Here is a 19711-nt window from a genome sequence, read left to right as displayed (position 1 = left end):
CCTTGCTATGGGAACTAACAACTAATGATTAACTCAGCTTCTCTCCTGCTCAAAGCATCAGACCGAATAGTTGCTTAAAATCCGTCCCTCTGAACACTGAGAATGAAAACGCTGAGTACAGCCGGCATCAGCCTGTCCCTGCGCTCTGAAGCCGCTTCATAAGCGATGCAGGTGCCCCTGTGCTACCAGGGGACCCTCTGGTCTCTGAAACCCTGTGCGTGCGTTTGTCAGTGACTTAACAGAAAAGGTTCCGTTTCAAAGAGGGATTAAAACCGTGCTGCCCTGTGGTCTTGCTTATGTTAGTGTACTCTCAGTGTAATAAGGCACTGTTCATACTTGAAACATTTGCATGTTGACTGACTGCAAATAATGGGTTTCGTTCATGCTTGACGTGCCTGCTCTGCATAGCAGGTGGTCCTAAAAAAGCCTGTAGATTTAAAGTGAGGTAAAAACAGTAGGGAAAGTCTTATTTGAAATTGCAACTGCTTTTCATGCTAGGGGGAACTCTTAACTCCGTTAGGCTGGTTTCCAAAGGAATGAGATGGGTTGAACTAGTCTTCCCAAACTCTTCATGGCTGTCTTCTGTTGGGTTTATGTTCTCCTTCTAAAATACTTCCTATGATCCAATCAGGTAGAGGGAGGTTGATACAGAAAAGCTTAAAAAGTCAGACAGAACGATCTATTTTATTGATTGAGCACTGGAGTGTTTTCTCACAAAATTTCTGTTCCTTTGGTCACAAAGGTAGCCTTCATTCTCGGTTTAGTCTGTTTATATGTAAATATCCCAATTAAAATGACAGCCCAGCGTCACCGTTCAATTCGTGCCACTTTGCTATGGGTGGGCTCTATGCGATAATGCCAGAAAAGCTGTGAAGATTTTGTAATCGCAGTCTTACTCCTGCAGTTCTGTGTAAACCTTGTAATCTCAAAATGTCATTTATTAAGGAATGCCTGTGAAGCGTGCCTTCTGTCTCAAGTAAAGCAGGACTTTGGCGGGGTAGCAGAAAGCTGTATTGTTGTCGTTAATCTTCTCGAGAGGAACTTATTTGTGTCCCATTTTTGCTGATGCTGTGCACTGGAGGAATAAAAAAATCAGTAGGAATCAATGGCTGAAAAATCTGGAATGTCACTCTTCAGCAATCCAGATTTTCTGTCAGTTTTTCTTCAGAGGTTTGAGTAAAGCAGGTGTTAGGAGCAAGAAACAGAACTGGTAAACAAAGATGAAAATATTTTCCTTTCAGTTTTATGTGCTTGTCATGTATCGTGTTATATTTGTAATACATCATGTCAGTCCAGTTGTTGATAGAACCTTCCTGGAAATATTACCCAATTTGAAAGCAAGCAGGAAGGAAACAATGAAACAAAAAGAAGTCACTTAGGCCTTATTTCTTTACCAATAATGAAAAGCTGTAATTTGAAGTGTGGAAGGGGAGGGGGAAAGCAAAGGGATGCTTAGAACACTGTTGATACAGCGTAAGAAATGCAGATGCAACTATAGCCCAGGTATATCCAGCGAGATTTGTCTCGCTATGGCCTGTTGGTGCTGCCTATGCTGTACAGAAGAGTCAGAAAGCCAATAGACCCAGTCGCTGGAGAATTCTCCCCGTTTGGAGCAAGTAGTACAGAGGCAGCACTGCAGTCTGTGCCCTTCCTCGGCCACGCTGGCATTTAGCATGGGGAATGCCCCTGAAGATGAAGGGAAGGTTGCTGAAAAATCAGGGATCTGATCTAATTCCTGGATAGCGCATTGGCACCTCGTGGGCATGAACTGGGTGCTCCGAAGTGTCAGGTAGCCCCCACTGATAGCAGAGGGAGTGCTCGTGTGCCCCAGTAAACCAGAGGCATAACGCTGTCCCAGTTTGCAGCCGAATGTTGAGAAGAGCTCAGCCACATCCAAGATTCAGGCCCAACGTGCTGGCTGGATGTGAATCGGTGAAATCAGGCTGGCGTATCGCCAGCGAGTCACGGGTCCTGGTAAAAGCGCTAAGATCAGGCCTGACTACACAAAACCAAACATCACGAGTTAGAGGAGTCATAAGCAGTCATCCTAAATTTCCCTGTGCTCTTCCATCTAGCTGCCAGGGAAGACTTTAACTCCAGCCTCATTGCTTTGTCATCAGGCTGAGAAAATCAGCTGTCGGTATGTAACAGTGAAAAAAATGTTAGTAGTTGAAATTGGACAGGGGTTGGAGCAGGGGTTCGTAAGTACCTGTGCAACGGTGCCAAAAACCAGAGTTACACCCTAGTTATTTTCCTCCTTTATTAGAAAGGACCAGTATATCTCTTTGGTGTGTCCTCCTATACACTGTCCTCTTTTAACTACAGTCTACTCCTGAATATAAATGAGGATCAAGGTAGACTGTTATTTTTGAAGCAGGTTAAGCCAAAAAAGTAACAAGGAACTCTTGTTCTGTAATGAGTTCCCACACATGGATTTAGTTCCTTGCAGGAACAGCTAATCAGAACAACCTTAAGGCAAAAGAGAGGGCTTTTTAATTATCCACTTTTAAATGCTCATTAACCAGTTGTCCGGTAAGGGAGAGGGGTAGTATTGATGCCAGCGATGCCCCGTGGCAAATTTTTACCATCTGCTTGTTAATAACAGCAACCTAGCATAGAAGGCTTATGGGCTCCTTGGTGAGAAGCATCAGCCCCACTACTTGGACTAAGCGTAAAGGATCTGCCAGAAGACAAATTATTTCAAGTCTTTTCCTAATATTTATGCACAACAAATGAGAGGCTTTCCTCTCAAGAGGGATTGTGTGGGAAAATCTGTGTCTTCGCTAAAATAGAATCCTGCTGTGTGAGATATATTATGTCTTGCGCTCTTTAATTGTTCCCACAGCAGCAGAAATTCCACGTTCGTGTTAGAAAAATACTTAGGTGACTCCCAACTACCTCTCTCGGTGGACCAAAATCTTCCATCATTTTTTCCTTCGTAATATGGTTATCCCTATAAAATGGCAAGAAGACTGCTGCCTTCTTTTTAGAGAGCCTGTATTTCTCACTTATTGAGCAAACAACTGGAAACAATTAACCAACTCATGAACTCAGTGAAATTTGACATAACTAACCCAGGACCATCTGGCATGGACTATCACTGCTCTACAGAAACACTTCCGTGTGCTCTTCAGTGTCTTAGAAGTGCTTGCAAATAGAAGCAGAATTAGGGAGGGCGGGACAGTGTCTCACCTACCTCTGTTAAAATTCTAACCCTTGCAATGTTCCTCTTAGAAAACCATAACTCATCAGGCTCTTTGGGAAGTGCTGGTTTTGCAGACTATTTTGTTTTCACAAATTGTTTGGGAAGTGGGATTCTTTTAAAGCATTTTTTCCACTTGTTCTTATGGAAGCGATAGAATGAAAGTTGGTGCATAGCTTGCGTTTCAAGAATTGGAAACAACCAAAGATCTGATTTTTTTGTTTGTTTTTCTTTTTAAGAATTGTCTACCATGCATGGATTATGTACTTCATGTGAAGTGGTTGTTGCCAGCTCAGATAGGAAGAAAACCTTAAATTATCTACCCTATCCTGTCCTAAACTGAATGAAACCATATTAGAACAACCTTTTTCTTTAGGTAGGCAATGCTTCTGTCTCCTCTTTTGGATAGGTATGTAGGCTTAAAATCCACGCAACAGCGATTTATCTGTAAAATCAGGTCTCATACAAGCATTTCAGAATGGCCACAAAATTCAATATAGGTATCTCTAACTAGTCCTGTTGAAGCCTTAATCACATGGATCTGAGTCCAAAACATTCCTGTCTGTTAATACACTTGAAATCACGCTTACTAAGGAACATTTCCCTAAAACAGTTTCAAGCACAGGAATTTCATACCAGAACTCTGACTCCTATATAGTGCTCCAGCACTATAAAACCTCACTGCTGAAGCTGTGCGAATATCCCACTGAGCAGAGATTAAATTCAACGCATTAAAAATGTTCCAAAATTATTCTCCATCCCTTTCCTTACTCACTATGCGTGTCCTGATGGGTTTACTGACATAGCTACACAGCAAGTTGTCTGCAGGGTTGCCATGGGTCTTGTTTTTCATGGATGTGAATAATTTAACTCCTGGAAACTGAGTAGGGTTGGGGTTTTTTTTTCTTCTCTCTGACTGCATGATTTTGCATTCATGGACTGCATTGGCTGCTTGGAGGTGCCAAATCATGTCGCTTGTTGGGGTCTGTCTCACCGCCTTGCCCTTCTTCCCCTAACCTCACTGCCCTCCTGACTAACCTGAAGAGTTCTCTTAAGTTTCTCATGACTTTTTTAAACATTTGGCTCGACAAAAATTACCGTTTACCTCATGTTTCTTTCTCTAAATCATTTTTTGACGATAAGCAGCACTTTGCGGCTCGCCCCAGGACTGTGCGTTTCATTAACAGTCTCTTTTACAGGACTGTTGCTGAGCCCTCGGTATCAGACGGCTAAATAAAGTCTGTTCTCCCCTGGGCGTTCCGTACTGACCCCCTGCAAGGCTCTCGAGGGCCTAGCGGGACTCAGCCGTTTGTTCTGAGGCAGAAAAGGGGGAGTTTGGGCACCCTGAAATGTTCATTATCGTTCACGGCAGGCGAGCTGGCCTTTCTGCCAGACGCTGCGCTAAAACGACCCTTTACCTCCTCCTTCCCGAGGCGGGCAGCGGCGCGTACCGTAAGTACCGCTACTCCGGGCCTGGCGCTCTGAGGCCGGTTGGCGGCGGCGGGGCCTTCCCGGGCCCTCACAGCCGCCGCCGCCGTTAACGGTCCGCGCGCGCGGCCGCCGCGCGCAGGAGGCGCCTTCAGGCTTCCTCACCCCGTCTCCATGGCGCCGGGCCGGGCCCGCCAATGGGAAGGGGAGGGCGCGGGTCACGTGCCGGCGCGGGGCGTCGGTGTCATGGCGTCCGGGGGGAACGGCGGGAGCGGAGCTGCCGAGGGGATGGAGCCGTTGAGGGGAGAAGGCGTTGAGCCCGCGGGCACCGGCGGCAGCGACAGCGGCTCGTGCGCCACCTCGCTGTCCGCCAGCTCCGAGTAAGGGCGGGAAAGGCGGGAAAGCCGCGGTGCCTCGGGGGGCTTTCCCCGGGGGGGGGGGGGGGGTGTTGTGCCGCTCTCTGAGGCGGCGTTTCTCTGGCGGAGCCCCCAAAGCCAGGCGGCGAGCTGCCGCGCTGGGGGTGGTCCCCGCCGCGCTGGGGGTGGTCCCCGCCGGGCTAGGGACGGGGGAGAGGGCCCGGGCTCACCTCACCTCCTGGGGGTGCGCTCTGCTGGGGTTGGGCTGGCGTTTGGGGAGCGGTGGGTGCGGGGGCAGCTCCGTAGGGCCGGCCCGTAGGCTAAAGCCATGTACGCAGCCGCTGTGGGGGGTTGGTTCGGTTTATTTAAAATCCGTATAAAAATTTACTCCGTTCCCTGCATTAAAGCAACCCTGCCGGACAGTTCAGCCGTGCCTTTCAAGGTGTAATCCATGGCGTTTCGTCTGGCGTGTTGTTTCCACGATGGAAGAGAAAGAAGATGGACTTGGGGGAGGTTGGAAGGGCGTCTCAGCCCAGCTCGGTGCGTGGCTGGGCGCCTTCGGAGCTGTGGGACATCCACCTGCTGCGCTCCGGTCTTGTGTTTGTAACTCAACGGCAACACATTTCTGCCTGAAGCTGCGCTTCTTTTTTTATTATTTATTTATTTATTTTGTTTCAGTGTTTTTCTTTCCTAACTCTCTCCTCTAAAACGCCCGTTTACTGGCGTTCTTTGTGTGCCTTTGGGGGATAAAGCCGTTTTCCACCGCCCTCAGTGCAGAACTCGACGTATGATGCTGTTGGATAAACTTTCCTATCGCTGCATCATCAGAACTGTGAAGCTTTAGTTTTAGGTCCAAATAGTTTCTTGTGTTGGACCTACAGCAGAAACACGGGGTGGGTTAAGGTGCGACTTGTGATGAGAAGGGAGGGAGGAACAGTGCGGTCCTGGGAGGTGTAACAGGTACCAAGACGGGTCTGTTCGCTGTTTTAAGAGAATGGCATTTGTTGCTCTAGAGGTGGTCTGTGTGTAGGTTTATAATCAGCCGTATTTGGTTAAAGAAAGAAAAAGCTTGGGAATGGTTTTCTGAATGAATAGTTAGCGACTTCCAGAATGAACTTCCGACCGTTCAACCTGCGCTGCTGGATACCACAGCTAAGGCGGAGGAGCCAAGAGATGCCGAGGGACAGCCCCGCGAGGGGGACAGGAGCGCTGCTTTCTCAGAGCCCCGTGATTTTGGGCAAGGCCTGTTCTCAGACAGAGACTGCCTACGTACGCCACTGTGAAAGTAGTGTGTTGGGGTTGGGGTTTTTTTTATAGTTTTGACTGTTTTACCAGAGTTTGTGGCTTTCAGTGATGGCGGTGGCTCAGCAGCTGTAGCTGTTCGGAGGACGGCAGCTTTGCGTATTCCAAATGGGTGCCCCAGGCTGGAGCTGGGCTTTGCCTTTGCGTGGGCCGAGGCTGGGAACGCTCAAGGTGATGATCTTAATTTCTGCCAAGTACCACGTGGGTGCAATTCAGTCGTGCAGTGCAGTAAAATAGTGAACCCTCGATTTGTTTCCTGTAATTGCTTTAAAACAAGGCTCATAGGTGTTAACTTTATTGTTTCTGAGTTTCCTTGGGTGAGAACAGCCTTCTCTTGCTTCAGAATCAGAATTTGGATCGTTCGTTTCTAGTATATGTTTCTTCCAAAGAGGGACAGTTTCAGTTGGCACAGTTTTTCACACATTTATCCCAAAGAAATAGGATCTGTGGTATCAGCGAAACTGCTCTTAGAGGAATGCGGGTCTTCCAGATTTTTAGATCCCTTGACTGAAGCTTCCAGAGCTATACAGAAGCTCAGGTTATTGGGTAAGTGCTTGTTTTGGCACAAGGGAAGAGATGGAGATGAGATTTTATTATTTTTTTTAAATGTTTTGGGTTTTTTTTTTAGCTTGGTTTAAATCAACTGTGAAACTACAGCATTGAGGGAAAATCCCGTCATCCTAGGTGCAGGTTTCTGGTTTCAGACTTTGCTTTTTTAGATATCTGTACGGATCTGTGTTCAGAAAGTGATCGCCCCTTTACAGTGCACGCGTGAAAATGCCCTCGAGGAGAGCAACTCATGCCCTTGGGACACTTTGTCAGTCTTGTGTCTTCATCGGCTTGTTTGTGCAGGGTGACTTTGCCACGTGGGCTCCTCCTTGGCCAGCCTTCTCTCTGGAGTGCTTCTGTTTGAGTGGACCCAGTGTAAACACCACCCACACCCCTTTTGTTTTTTAAGTTGGCCCATATAGTAGGTTCTAATAAAAATAGACAAGGAAGCTGGGGAACATGAGTGTGTGAAGTGGGAATTTTGACATCTACCCCAAAGCAGAGCGAGCTTTTCCGAAGAGCACACTCCCTTTTAAAGAGGGAATTAAAAGGCTATCGTACATCACAGGAGTCTCTGCTAACCCAAATGTTATTTCTTTGTAAACCTCTAATGCTTCCTTTATCAATTTTGGTGTGTTTTTCCCCGATTTTGTGTACCAGAATGCAGGAATACTTCTTAAAAAAAACCAAACCAAGGAAAAACTCTTGATGTGTTATTTCTTACACCCCACCTTTTGAGAGATGTTGGGTCAGAGGGCTGGCTGGCTGGCCCTAACAGCCTTTTGGTGCTGTTACTATTCTGATACTTTCTCGAGGAAGATACTCAAGATCTTGAGTAAGACTTTGTAGAAGATGAAGACTCTGACTTACCCACGACCATCAGGAATAGCCAAATCATCACGGGTGGTGGCTCTTCTTTTAAAACTATCAACTTGGGCAAAATAATCAATGAATGCAGAGAAAGTGCATGATGTTTCTTCCTGCCTGCAACATCTGTAGACTTCTGTAAGTCACCGGGGTTCCAGAAGAGGGTAATGCCAGTGTTTTCTGTCGTCTTACTCCAGCCAGATCCTCTCTCTGAGCCCTTAAAGGTGCAGTGGTGCACTGTCTTTGTATAATGTTCTCTCTTCGGCTGAACTTTGAAGCTGTATCATTTATCTGTGTGTTCAAATTAAAGCTCTATTTGAGTTATATAACACTATTTTAAAACAAAGGTTGCATTCTTTATGCAGCAAAATTAGCTAGTTCTAGTATGAAATGTACGAATGTGTGTTAACTTCAGTTAATGATACAGTGATGTAAGTCTCCATTCTGGTTTTTCCTTATTTTGTATCAGTGCGGTCTCAGATTCATTGAAAGAGAGACCTGTTGGTCACCTAGTCAGGAGGAATGAATTGGTGTTGTCTGTTCCTGAAAATCTGCATTACAGAACATCCCCGCTGTTCCCTACATCGCCTGCTAACGCTGATTTTTATTTTGTGTGTCTGTGTGATCGAAAAGCTTCCTTAGGATTTGGCTTAAATACTTTGGTAAATGAAACCGCTAAGTACTCCTGCTTTGACCATTATTGATCCTCATCCTTCTGCAGTAATACCCTGTGGTTCATCTTGGGCTGGGGGAGCGGACCGTTTGGCCTGTCGCCTCTCAGCTCTCATTTTTTGTTCGTTGTTTTTTTGTTTGTTGTTGTTTTCTCAGCCAAAAGATGATCATTTCCTTCAGCCTTTTCCCCTTTAAAACATGTTTATAAACTATTTGTCTCTGTGCCCTGGGCTTGTTCCAGTTCTTACATCTTTCTTAAAATGTACTATCCAAAACTGGACATGGTTGACACATCCCCATCGCCAAATTAGGACAAAAAATGCTTTGTGCTGGGCAGATGGTACTCCTGTTCACGCGTCCTGTAGTTGCCTTGCCTTTTCCTTGCAGCAGCTTGTTGCTAGTGACTTCGTGATCCGCTCCAGCTGCTATAGCAGTGCTGCCTCTCCACCTTTTTTGTTGTGTCTCTTTGCCTGCGAGCTCGAGTATGCCAGTTTGAACTTGTCTTTTGAGAAGTGTGACCTAGATTTTGTCTTGGGGTTTGGTTATTTTGTTGTTAGATTGAGGTGATTTTAAAATGTTAATTTGTCTTTCCAAAGGTCTTGCGGTACAGCCCATGTTATAAATGCATGAGGGGGAAAATAATGGGAGAGAACAAATAAGATGGCATTTTTTCTCTAAGAGAAAGCTCCATCGTGCCTGTGAATGTAATTACAAATTAAAACTTGTATATGAAAGAAATGGGTTGGGGTTTTCTGTTTGCTGTTTTTGAAAAGGGAATATTGCTTTTTGCAATGGCTGTGTTCCTGTGAGCATTTGAAGAAACTCCTTTAACATCTGGGAGGGATGTCTTCCCTTGCCATATCCATCATTTGTCCGAGAAAAGCTCTCACCCTCATGGCAAACTCAAAGCAGTTGAGCTTTCAGTATTCAGGAGACAACGTTTTCTTTTCCCCTTTTTTTTCCCTTGCACCCTCCCTATCCCCTCCCTACTTGAAGTGATCGGATGTCAGTTGCACAGCAGTGTTCCCTATCAGAGCTCTCACTGATCATTCTTCTTTCTTTCACAGTGACCTTGAGCCTGAATGGTTGGATGGTGTGCAGAAAAATGGGGAATTATTTTATTTAGAATTGAGTGAAAGTGAAGAAGAAGCTCTGCTTCAGAACAGCTGTCCAGAAATGCCGGCAGTGAATCATGTCAGGTTTCGTGAAAATGAAGCTGAAGTTATTCAAGAGGGATCACGAAAAGAAAGAAAGTATGAACTGAAGAAATGGACCAAAATGTTAAAAAAGAAGAATCTTTTACCCAAGCATTCCGGTAAGAAAGGCAGTGGAAGCTGTAATGTGCACTCCACTGGTCCTACTTCCATATTGAAACACCAGTCCGCTCAGAAAATGGGTGTCACTGTGCAGCAAAAATACAAAGATGTCTATGTTTATGTAAACCCCAGAAAACTGGACAGTGCTGGAGAAGAGGAGCCGCACAGGCTGCTGGAGGCCTTAGTAGGGATTGTCCATCAGTCTTCATGGAGCAGCAGAAGAGCGGGAAAACAAGGCAGGAAGGATAAAGTCGTCAGAGGAACTGGTGAAGAGAGGCTGGTGGTACATGGCTTGGTGCCGGGTAGTTCAGCAATAAAAACGGGTCAAATCTTGATCGGTGAGTAATGGAATGAGTAGTTACCTTCTGCACTCATCAAGATTTTTATGTTTTATTTTTTTGAAGCAGCTGACTTGAATATTCCTGAGACATAAGCAATTACAACAACTATTTTGTCACTTCTTGAGGGATTATTTTCAGTGCCCTTGCATCTGATGTTTTGCTACCTGTTCAATTTTACTATATTAGTGGTTTTAAGAACATGTGACATAAATGAGAAGGTGTTAATGTGGCGAGGAGATGACTGTCCTTTAAGCGTATAGGGGATGAGCAGCTTGAACTTGGAGCAACAAATACCCACCACAGGCCACCTTTAATTTAATGCAGAATTTGCTCAGTAGAGCAGTGGGACTGGGGAAAAGCTACAGTCTGCCAAATACTGTGTTGTGTTTTCATTCTTTTTCCACACCATCCCCCTCCGATAAAAAGCTTTACTGTATATGCTTTAAATGGATTTTTGTACCATAAAAATGAGGCAAAAAGTACTGAGTAAGATATATTTGTGTTACAAACTTTCTGCACGGCCTTGTTTGGATATTCTTCTGTTTAGCGAGTATTACAGCTGCTTCAGCAGTTGTGATCAGGCAGCCTCCAAATACGTAGTGGGGCTGCAGTTTGGAGAGGCAGTGAGCCAGTAGAGCAGCTCTCCTTTGTGTTGGTTTGGCTCTTGTCAGATACTTCCATGAGCTGATGCAACTAAATAACCTGGCAGAAAACTAACCCAGAAGAAAAACTGCCTGTCTGGTTTTTGCTGGTGTAGTAAGTTAAACCTGGGTCACAGAAGGTCTGACAAGCACCCAAGCGTGAACAGTGGAGGGGAAGGAACTTCTGTGGCTGTAGTGACGGAGCAGAAACAATCCTACGTCCAGCATCTAGAGGCCGTTAAAAGGGCTCGGCGCTCACGAGACCCCAACCTCAGACACAGTAACTGTGAGGCAGCTAGGCTGCATCTGTCACGGGTGGAAGGTTGTTTAATTACCCTTGAAGCTGGTCCCTCGTAGGGAGAAAGCAAAGATACGATGTTGGTTAGAGGATCGTGAAAACCTTAATAATAGTATAGTAGCACAAATCCCACAAAGTCAGCATGAGTGCTTTTGAAATTCCGGTGTTGTGTATGTAAAAAAAGGCAAATCGTGCTTTGACTAGCTGATTCTTCTAGCACGTGTTTTTGGTAGGGATGCTAAAGAATACTCCAGAGGGAAAACTGGATAGCTTTCAAATTTTACCCGAAAGAGCTGATGAGTCAAGAAGAGGGGGAGGAGGGGGTGAGTTTCAGCTTGATCTGCTTAATGGTTTTTAATCTAATTAACGTAAGAGTGGGTATTTATAACCTCTAAGTTAATTTGGGGACACACAATTCATATCTAACGGCATGTTTGTAAGGGCAGGTGTGAAGTCAGAACAGTGTAGGCAAATCCCAGATCCAGGAGATAAAGCTAACCTTCTAAATGGAGGTGGTACTTTATCTGCAATACTTGCTGCTTCCCAGAGCTAGTGAGGACAAAGACTGTGGGGTTTTTGTTTTGTTTCAGATAGAAGAACATTTAGATTAATCTAAAGAGTCTGGCAGTTTAATGTGTCCTAGGCTATCGTCAACCAATATTGCCTTGTTTTTGCACATTGGAAACAAATACTTTGAAGCATACTGTAATTATTCAGCTCTTAACTGGGAAAATGAGCGGTGTTCTGTGCCAACAGTATAGAATGTATAATTTTCATATAAAAATACTTTAAAATTATATATCTATAGTGAACACTGAGTACTCTGGAATTTTTATCTGGTGTCTAGAAATAGGGATGCTTTGCATAAATTAGATGCTCAGGTTTCAGTGCTGTCTGCATAAAGAATATACAGTAAAAACACTTTTGTTCCAGTCAAAAAGCCGTTCGGTTTACTTTTTCCACGTGGCACACGAGAGGATGGGATAGCGATGGCGTACACCCGAAGCCTGATTTAGAAGCGAGTGTAGTTCAGCAGATATCTTCCTCAGACCCTCACAGGACAGAAAGTTTAAGAAAAATACAGCAGAACTTTGCTTGTTGTTGTCGTTCAAAGTAAGTTTTAGGAATCCCGTTGTGTGTTGTGGAAACAGTCAGTAAAGAATATTTCTGTGGTCAGTCCAGAACTGAAGTATTTGCACAAAAGTTAGCAGCTTCCTGAGCCATCCCACATGAGGAATACCCGGTCAGTATAGCATGCTGCCTGCTGGCTGGTTTGGTTGTAATTTTGTTCGTCTTCATCGACTGGCACGTGCGTAGATATTCACCTGTTCCTGTTTTGCCTTTTAATATTTCAATAGCCTTCAGTGGTGCAGGCCATTTTTTTGTAGCAGTCTTTTGGGAAGCAAACACTAGGTGTATTTTCCTTGTAAAAGACAAGCTTTAAAATGACATAGCACGGTCCTCTGGTGACCAGTTTGCAACGCACGTCGCAGGCAAACAACCTTGACTCAGGGAGTTGTTACTGAATTTAATCTTTTTGCCAGTTAACATAAAACTTCAGATCACCGTTTTGGGTACTGAGAAGATGAAAACAAAACCCCAAACAATTAAGAAAATGCCTTTTTCCCTGCCTTCTCCAGGCTCAGCTTCAACCGAACACCTCTTCTCCCCTTTCCCAGTCTCAGGTACCCTTGTTTTTACTGCACATCGACACCACAGAGCCCAGCTCGTTTGGTGAGGTGACGGGTGGCGTTGTGTGGGATGTTTTCCTCTGCTGCAGCATGACTCCTCCGCAGGCCACAGCCCTTCAGGTCCCCTCCGTGGGCTACAACCCTTGCCCTAGCGGCTGCTGCCCTTCCTTAACTACGTTTGGGCAGAGGTGCCGTGGCTCCCCTGGCCAGGGAATGTTTTGGGACGTGGTGAGTTACTTAGACCAGGTTCAGAGCTGGCTGGGAGCAGCGCAAGGCGGCTCGTGACCTCCTGCCATGCGGGATGCTCCTGCAGCACCCTGCTGCCGAAATCCTGCCAGTTAGGTCTGATAGTGTTCTACCTCTCGCATCTTATTTAAAATTTGAGCTCTCCAGACTATATTCCCCAAGACTTGGGTTTGTAGTATGTTAAATAATAATCAAGTTACTGATTACTTTGTATTTTCATTGGCAAATTAGTTAATTTGTCAGTATGGTAGCTACTGAAATGGCTACTGAGGTTGAATTGTAAGGGAGACTAAACGCTTCATTTTTTTTTTTCACTCTGAACAGTTACAAGTTGTTATTGCTTTAACATTTTTTTAGTAGAAGTAACTGCTTTTTCCCTCCTAAACAATCACTTGCCTCAGGTGGCTTCTTCAGTTTATTCTGAAATACGTATCCCTTACAGCTTTGAACACTCAAAACATCTGTTTATTATTTGTGTGCTACACTTTAATTTTATTTTTTTTTCAAGATTGCATATGGAAGTCGTAAGTCTTGTTGCTGTACTTTATTAACCAAGTAGAATGCAGGCGCTGACCATATGAACGTAAATACAACAGTTTTTTGCAAGCTAAAATCCCCACTGCTTTGTAACTCTAAAAAGATGCCACTCTATCCATGTGTTGTTTATCAGTTAATTTATCTTTTTTTTAAAGAATATATTTAGCGGTTCAGCATCCATCTAAAATTTACCAAACAAAAAAAGCCTTCATTGATTTTTAAATTCTTGCTGTCGCTTTCATTTTGGCTAAGATGAAATGCAGTTGCTTTTATCTTATGTTTTTTAAGTGGGTTTTGTGTTTTTGGCAAAACTTTTTTCTTGCTTGAGCTCGTTGTTAACAATATGCAAAGCTTGGTCTGCTATGTAAAACTTTCTCGTCTCGCCTTTTAGCACATCTTGAAAGATAAAAAGCTCCACTAAATATTCACTTTCAGATCCAGGCAAATAGGGGTTGTGCTAGGAAATGCCATTATAATTTGATGCCCTCCCTCCCCTTCAAATTGAAACCTGTCCGATTCACAGCAGGGGATACTTCTTATAAATGCTGGTGATCATCGTCTCTACTATAATACAAATGGAAAAGTACTTCCAACGACACTGAAAATACAGGAAAGCTTTTTTTCACTAGCAGGCTGTACTATTGTTACCCTCCTTGAAATTATTTTCTGTTCTTACTGCTCTCATCATGGAATATCTGAATGGTTTGCATGAATTCTTTTACTTGATCAGTAGGTACAATTGTCAAAAAACTGTGAAAACCACTTAGGGCCAGAGATTAGTTTTTGATGATAGTAAAGATGAGCTATAATAACCCCGTTTTGAACCAGTGTGCGAAAGATGCAGGCTGCTGTTGCAAGCTTCAGTCAAAAGGTCCAGATCCCAACCCCGTTTACTGACAAATGGTTTTCTGTGGGTGTCTAATATATTCACTCTGTTGATGTTGTGCAAGAGGGCTATTTGTTTGCTTTCCCTGAGTAGAGAAATGTTTACGTAGTACTCTTTGCTCATTTTAATAGTAAAAATGCAGATATTGCTGTTGGAGTTCTGAAGTTCTGGTAGACAAGGCCTTTGCTAGAGAGCCAAGTAGATCGATTAGATTTCTGTAGCGTAGACTGGTGGTTTAAAACAGTAATCCATTTACAAAAATTAAGCAACTTGCAGTAGTCCTCTTCCAACAATCAAAGTAAATGCTGGTTTTGTCATTTGCAGAGCATGGAACGAAGAGTCCTGTCAGAAAAATGTCCTTGAAAGGACCAAAATCCTGCGAGAGTTGGAGATTTTCACGAGGAATCACCATATATGGTGTGCTTGGTGAACAGGCTCTCCAAAGTAGAGATGTTGGGCACGCAGGATAGAAAGGCAGAGCTTGCGCAAGCTTTGCTGTGTTCTCACTGTGGAGTTTGGGATGTCGTTTATGTTCTTTTAATCTCCTCTTGAAGTAGAACAGCATTGGTTTGGGTAAAAGCAGTCTGCTAACATATAAAGCAAGTAATTGATCTGGCTTTCTTCAGTAGAATGTGTCCCATACTTTGCCTTTTTTGGAAAGGAGTATGTGAACATTTATAAGTACTTCCACCGAGTCATTACCAAGAACAGAGGAAACTAAATATCAGGATTTCATGAAAAAAAAATGTCCTCAGTCCTCTGCCATGTGAACAACGTGGTTCTGATTTTAATTCAGCCAAAAATGTTCACTTCCCATCACAGTATGGAAGTAGTTCTCACTTATCCATCAGTGTCCCCTGGCTTAATGCAAAGAAGATTAACTTTTAGAAGCGGTGCTTGCAGGTTTATCTCTAGGGGATGGATATTTAACAGAAGTAATAGTCCTGTGCCTCATGTGGCAAAGTGATAGGCAGTTCTGAAATAAACATTTTAGGGATGCCAGAAGTCCCGAAGACTTTTCTAACCTTTGTCTTTAAAAAAGCAGGAACAATTTCACCAGCTATGTGCAAACTAGGTGTCGGCGATCAATATACACTGTCCTGAGCTGCTGCTGACTGGATGCGAGAAGTGTTTTCCAATGGGGAGATGGAAAGACAGAACAAAGAAAATAGGAAAGAATTCCTGCCTCTCTTCTCTCTCTGTTCCATCACACTAGGAAAATTCAGTTCTGCTTGGCATCGTGGAGAAAACAGATGGACGTCTTATAGTTTCTTTGTGGAGTGAGAATGTTATTATAATAAGTGATGGAGCTCTTCATTATTCAGTATTATGGGATATAAAAAAAAAGCTTACTTTATTCCTTAAAGAGAAGGACGTGTATTTTTCTAGAGATAAATTTATTGACTCAAGGTCTGATATCCTGGAGCTGCCTGAAGAAAATTTATTTCCTGTATTGCAGTTGCTCAGCGTGTCTCTAAAAATGGAACGGAGTGAGACTTTGTCCTGATGTTCTTTTATCTTTTAACATACCTGCTGGTGACTTCCGTGACAGACAATAGTGATCTCGTTGCTGGTAGAATTGCAAGCCAGTAAGAGCAGGTCAAGTGCTATTCTACACAGGGTCATCCAGTAAGATTTTTGTATACAGCTCTCTTGTTGCAAAAGCTAAAAAAAAAAGGGGGGGGGGCAAAATTTTACATACGTTATATCTGGTTTATTTATGAATAATATTTCATGCAAATGTCTGCTTCTTGTCTACGTAAGTATATATGACTACTTCAGCAAAAAGGAAAACGTTCACTTTGATCTCTGTACTTAAGAAAAGTCAGCCAGAAGGGGGTTTCACCCAGTTCATAGAGCACAAAAATGATTGAAAAATGTATTTGCAGGACCATCTGTACGACATTTTTCTGTCTGCTAGTGAAACGTCTTTCTCCATCTGAAATTCAGCAGCGTTTTAGTCTGGGAACTCTGCGGACCGTCAACTTAGATCAACTTAAAACAACTGCAAGCACCATTTACCCTTTTTATTTCATTTAACCTAAATTGATTAAGCATTAAGCAGGTGAAATGAGATTCAACTTTAAACATTTGGGCTATTTTTTTCCCAGACTTAACGTCTGAAGACGTAAGTCAGTCTCGCTTTCCGTTAAGGTTTTCACACTGCTGAAGGGGAGGAAACAAATTGTCGAAGAAACTGTGCAGGTGAAGCTCTAACGAAGGAACACTTGCGTATATAAATTCTTTTGCTGGCCTTAATTATCACACTGGGTAGATCATCTTGTGGTCACGTTCTGCTTTAAGATAGCCTGTGTTCATAATTTTACATACTTCCTATTGTGCCAGTGGTGTCTTTCATTCCATTACTTGATAGTCTCTATTCTTTGAATGCTGTTGTGTTTGGCAAAAAGAAAAGAAGGAAAAAACACAAGCGCCCCCGCCCCCAAATCTGGAACATCCGTACTGGTAAATGTGGATTTCCTCAGTTGTGCATCTCCATTGCAGTTCTTTAACAGTGATACAGCATTTTCTGGCAAAATGAAGGCAGCCTTACAGGACTGCTTTGGCTGTGTCTTCTGGAAAGCTTTCCACTTGTGGTATGTGATTACGCTTTTACAAAGTGAATGGAATAAATATTTACTGCTGCAATGAAAGTTTTACATAAGTACATTAGGCATTGAAGAAATAAAACACTTGGAGTATATAACATGTAAATACGGATGGATCTTCTCCTTTCAAAGTGCCTTTGTACATTCCACCCTGGGTTCAGAAATATTCCTTTAAGTGCTAAGGTGCATGTGTCTTCACAACATGCGTGCAGCTCGTCTGCTGTCTTTACATCAGAATTCGTTAAGGTCTCTAGTAGAACAAAGAGAACACAAACACCTCTTGTTTAAACAGTGCTTCGGATGACTACAAGGGCAATTTATGCTTTCTCCTGTGTTTGTGAATGATGACCTTTAATCCACTGTTCTTCTAGAAGGAACACAGTAATTCTGATTATAATTTCTTGTCATATTAGAGTAGCCTGGGTGCTCTGCTTTTGATTACTAATTTTCAAGTCCTGGGGCTCTGGCATGGACTTACTGAGTTGTTTTTAAATGCTGTTTAATTTCCAACTTTCCTGTCTTTGAATTATTGTTGTGTTGAAGATTTGATAAGCTAAAACTTCACTGTGCTGTGCATCAAGAAACACAGAGGTTAGGGAGAGAGCTGCAGTTGTAGAAGCCTCATTTCCTTCGACAACAAAGCTCAAGAGTACCTAGTTAGAAAGAAAACAGAGTACCTGAGTCCTTTTTTTTTCTTGTTTTCGGTTATTTATTCAGTGTCTCAATATTGCCTGTTACACTCCTGTAATGCTGATATTAATAATCTTGGAGAGGATGCGGAGGTACTTTTTAAGGGAGTCTTTGCGAACTCAAGTGAAATGAGGCTTGATTATCAGTTTGCTCTTTCAAGAGCAGCTCTTGGTATTTTTAGTTCACTCCTGTAAGGCATAAGAATGACCTTGGAATCAAGTCACCTTCAACGTTCAGTAAGAAGCTCGTTTCCTTTATTTCCCTTTCTACAGACGGAAGATACTAGCTGGAAACTAATCAAGTTTTTCATCTGATAGGACAGAAAGTAGAGACAGCTGGAAGTGACACCAAAGAAAATCAAGTAGAAAATAAGGCCCGTTTTGTTACTCTGGAGTTGAATATTGGCTCTGGAAAGGACCTAATGAACCATCAAGTCCTAGGTCCTGGTGCCACTGGCAGTCACTTTGTATAGTTCTTTTCATAAATTGATGTTGCCTCATCTTGGGTATTTTGCCCTAGATAGCTATTGGAAAGCTTTTTAGAAATTCTCTGTTTTGAGATTACAGAACCTTCTGATTTCTGCTGTAGCTGCTTTCACGCCTAGCCTTTACTCGCCTCGTCTTTAGCCAACGTAAACGGGTTCTCCGTTGCCCGTGGTCACTGCAGGATCACTTCTACGTGTCTGGCCTCATGGGATTTGATTTTTTTCTTGGGCACAGGTGAATAGAATTGTAAGAAGCACTGTGTTCAAAAGAAATGCCTTTCCTACTGCATCCAGGCATTGTTTCTCTTGCACATTTTGTGTTACTTGGCTACCTTCTTGAGAATTAATACACTATTTAATTCCATTACATTCCTGTTATTCCAGGAATACTTACTGGTTTCTTCTCTGTGATACAGCGTTTCTTCTACACTGAAAAGTCCTTCTAACTTTGGGTGTTGACATTAGAGAAACCATGAAGGACTGTCCTTTTAGTGAGAGTTTTTCTGACTTGGGTTCAACCTAAAATCTGACCTTAAATGTTGGACTGACTTTCTAAGTTGCCAGCTTAAGCAATCAAATCTTTTGGTTGATTTCATCTCCCACTATCATTCCTGAAATATCGTTAATATGTATCCTTTTCTTACTGCTGCTTCTGGTTTTTTATATATTTTTGAAAGTAGGTGAATGGCTAAAAAACCTTCTATTGTTACTTTTCAATTTCTGTTCCTTTTGACGGGTCTAAGTGGTTTTATCTTTTGATGTTATTTTAGCTTTATGTTTTCTAACTTCACAGGTGATTTTTTTTCGCTGGTCTCTTAGCCTTACACATTCCCTGGTTAAACATGCATCTTTTTGAGGGGGATGAGACAGAGGTTACCAACTAATTATTAGTGGGATACTTCTCTGGAATATTTTCCCTCACTTCAGATAGAAATCCTAGTTTGATGTTTGTACTTTAAACTTTAATGAGACTTTTAAGTTTGTAAGCTCTATTTCAGGTCTGTTTGCTTTCATAACTAGTGCCTTTAATTTTTCAAACCTTTTCTATGTGCAGTTAAAGACTTTTTCTTTGGGATTCTGGGGTTTTCTCCCCATTTCCAGTAATGGGAAGAGTCTCGGATTTAGAAAATGCAAGATGTCTTTAGGCAGGTAAAAGCATGGAGAGGGCAGAATAAGAAGCGACAGCAGGGGGCGAGGCATGGAAAAGAAGAGAAAGGACTAAATCGTGATGTGGCTTGAGAGACAAAGGAGGTGTAGGGATGAAATGAGGAAGATTGAATGGGTTTCTGTCAATTTAGTGAGCTAAGCTGAGTTAGTAATACATGCGGTAACTGCCAGGACTGCTTCAAAGAAGGGGCTCAGGGGTGGTGGCCTTCTCCTGCAGTTAGGCTCAGCCAACACGTGAAACCTTTGGTGTAAGTGATGGCCTACAACTTGTGAGCTGCTACAGGAAGACCGAGTTTTGGAGTGCTTTTGGAAATGGTGGTGGTTACCCAATGGAGGTAGCAGTGGGGAAGGACTGGCGAGTTAACAGAGGTGGTTTCAGAGGGAGAAAAAACTTAATTCTTGGCCATAACTTGATTGGCGAAGTTGGTG

General features: G+C 43.1%; 1 protein-coding gene across 1 annotated transcript in view; it reads left to right on the top strand.

The window, feature by feature from the left end:
• Positions 1-4876: 4876 nt before the first annotated feature.
• Positions 4877-19711, top strand: part of INTU (inturned planar cell polarity protein) — a 43054-nt gene continuing 28219 nt past the window's right edge. Inside the window, exons 1-2 of the mRNA XM_086464370.1 lie at positions 4877-5010; positions 9444-10030. Of these exons, the coding sequence (XP_086320496.1) occupies positions 4877-5010; positions 9444-10030 (721 nt within the window). The remainder of the gene's footprint in view (positions 5011-9443; positions 10031-19711) is intronic.

The sequence above is a fragment of the Leptosomus discolor genome, chromosome 4 (genome assembly GCF_034619465.1).
Source record: "Leptosomus discolor isolate bLepDis1 chromosome 4, bLepDis1.hap2, whole genome shotgun sequence".
NCBI lineage: Eukaryota > Metazoa > Chordata > Aves > Leptosomiformes > Leptosomidae > Leptosomus > Leptosomus discolor.
This window is presented reverse-complemented; position numbering and strand designations above follow the sequence as displayed.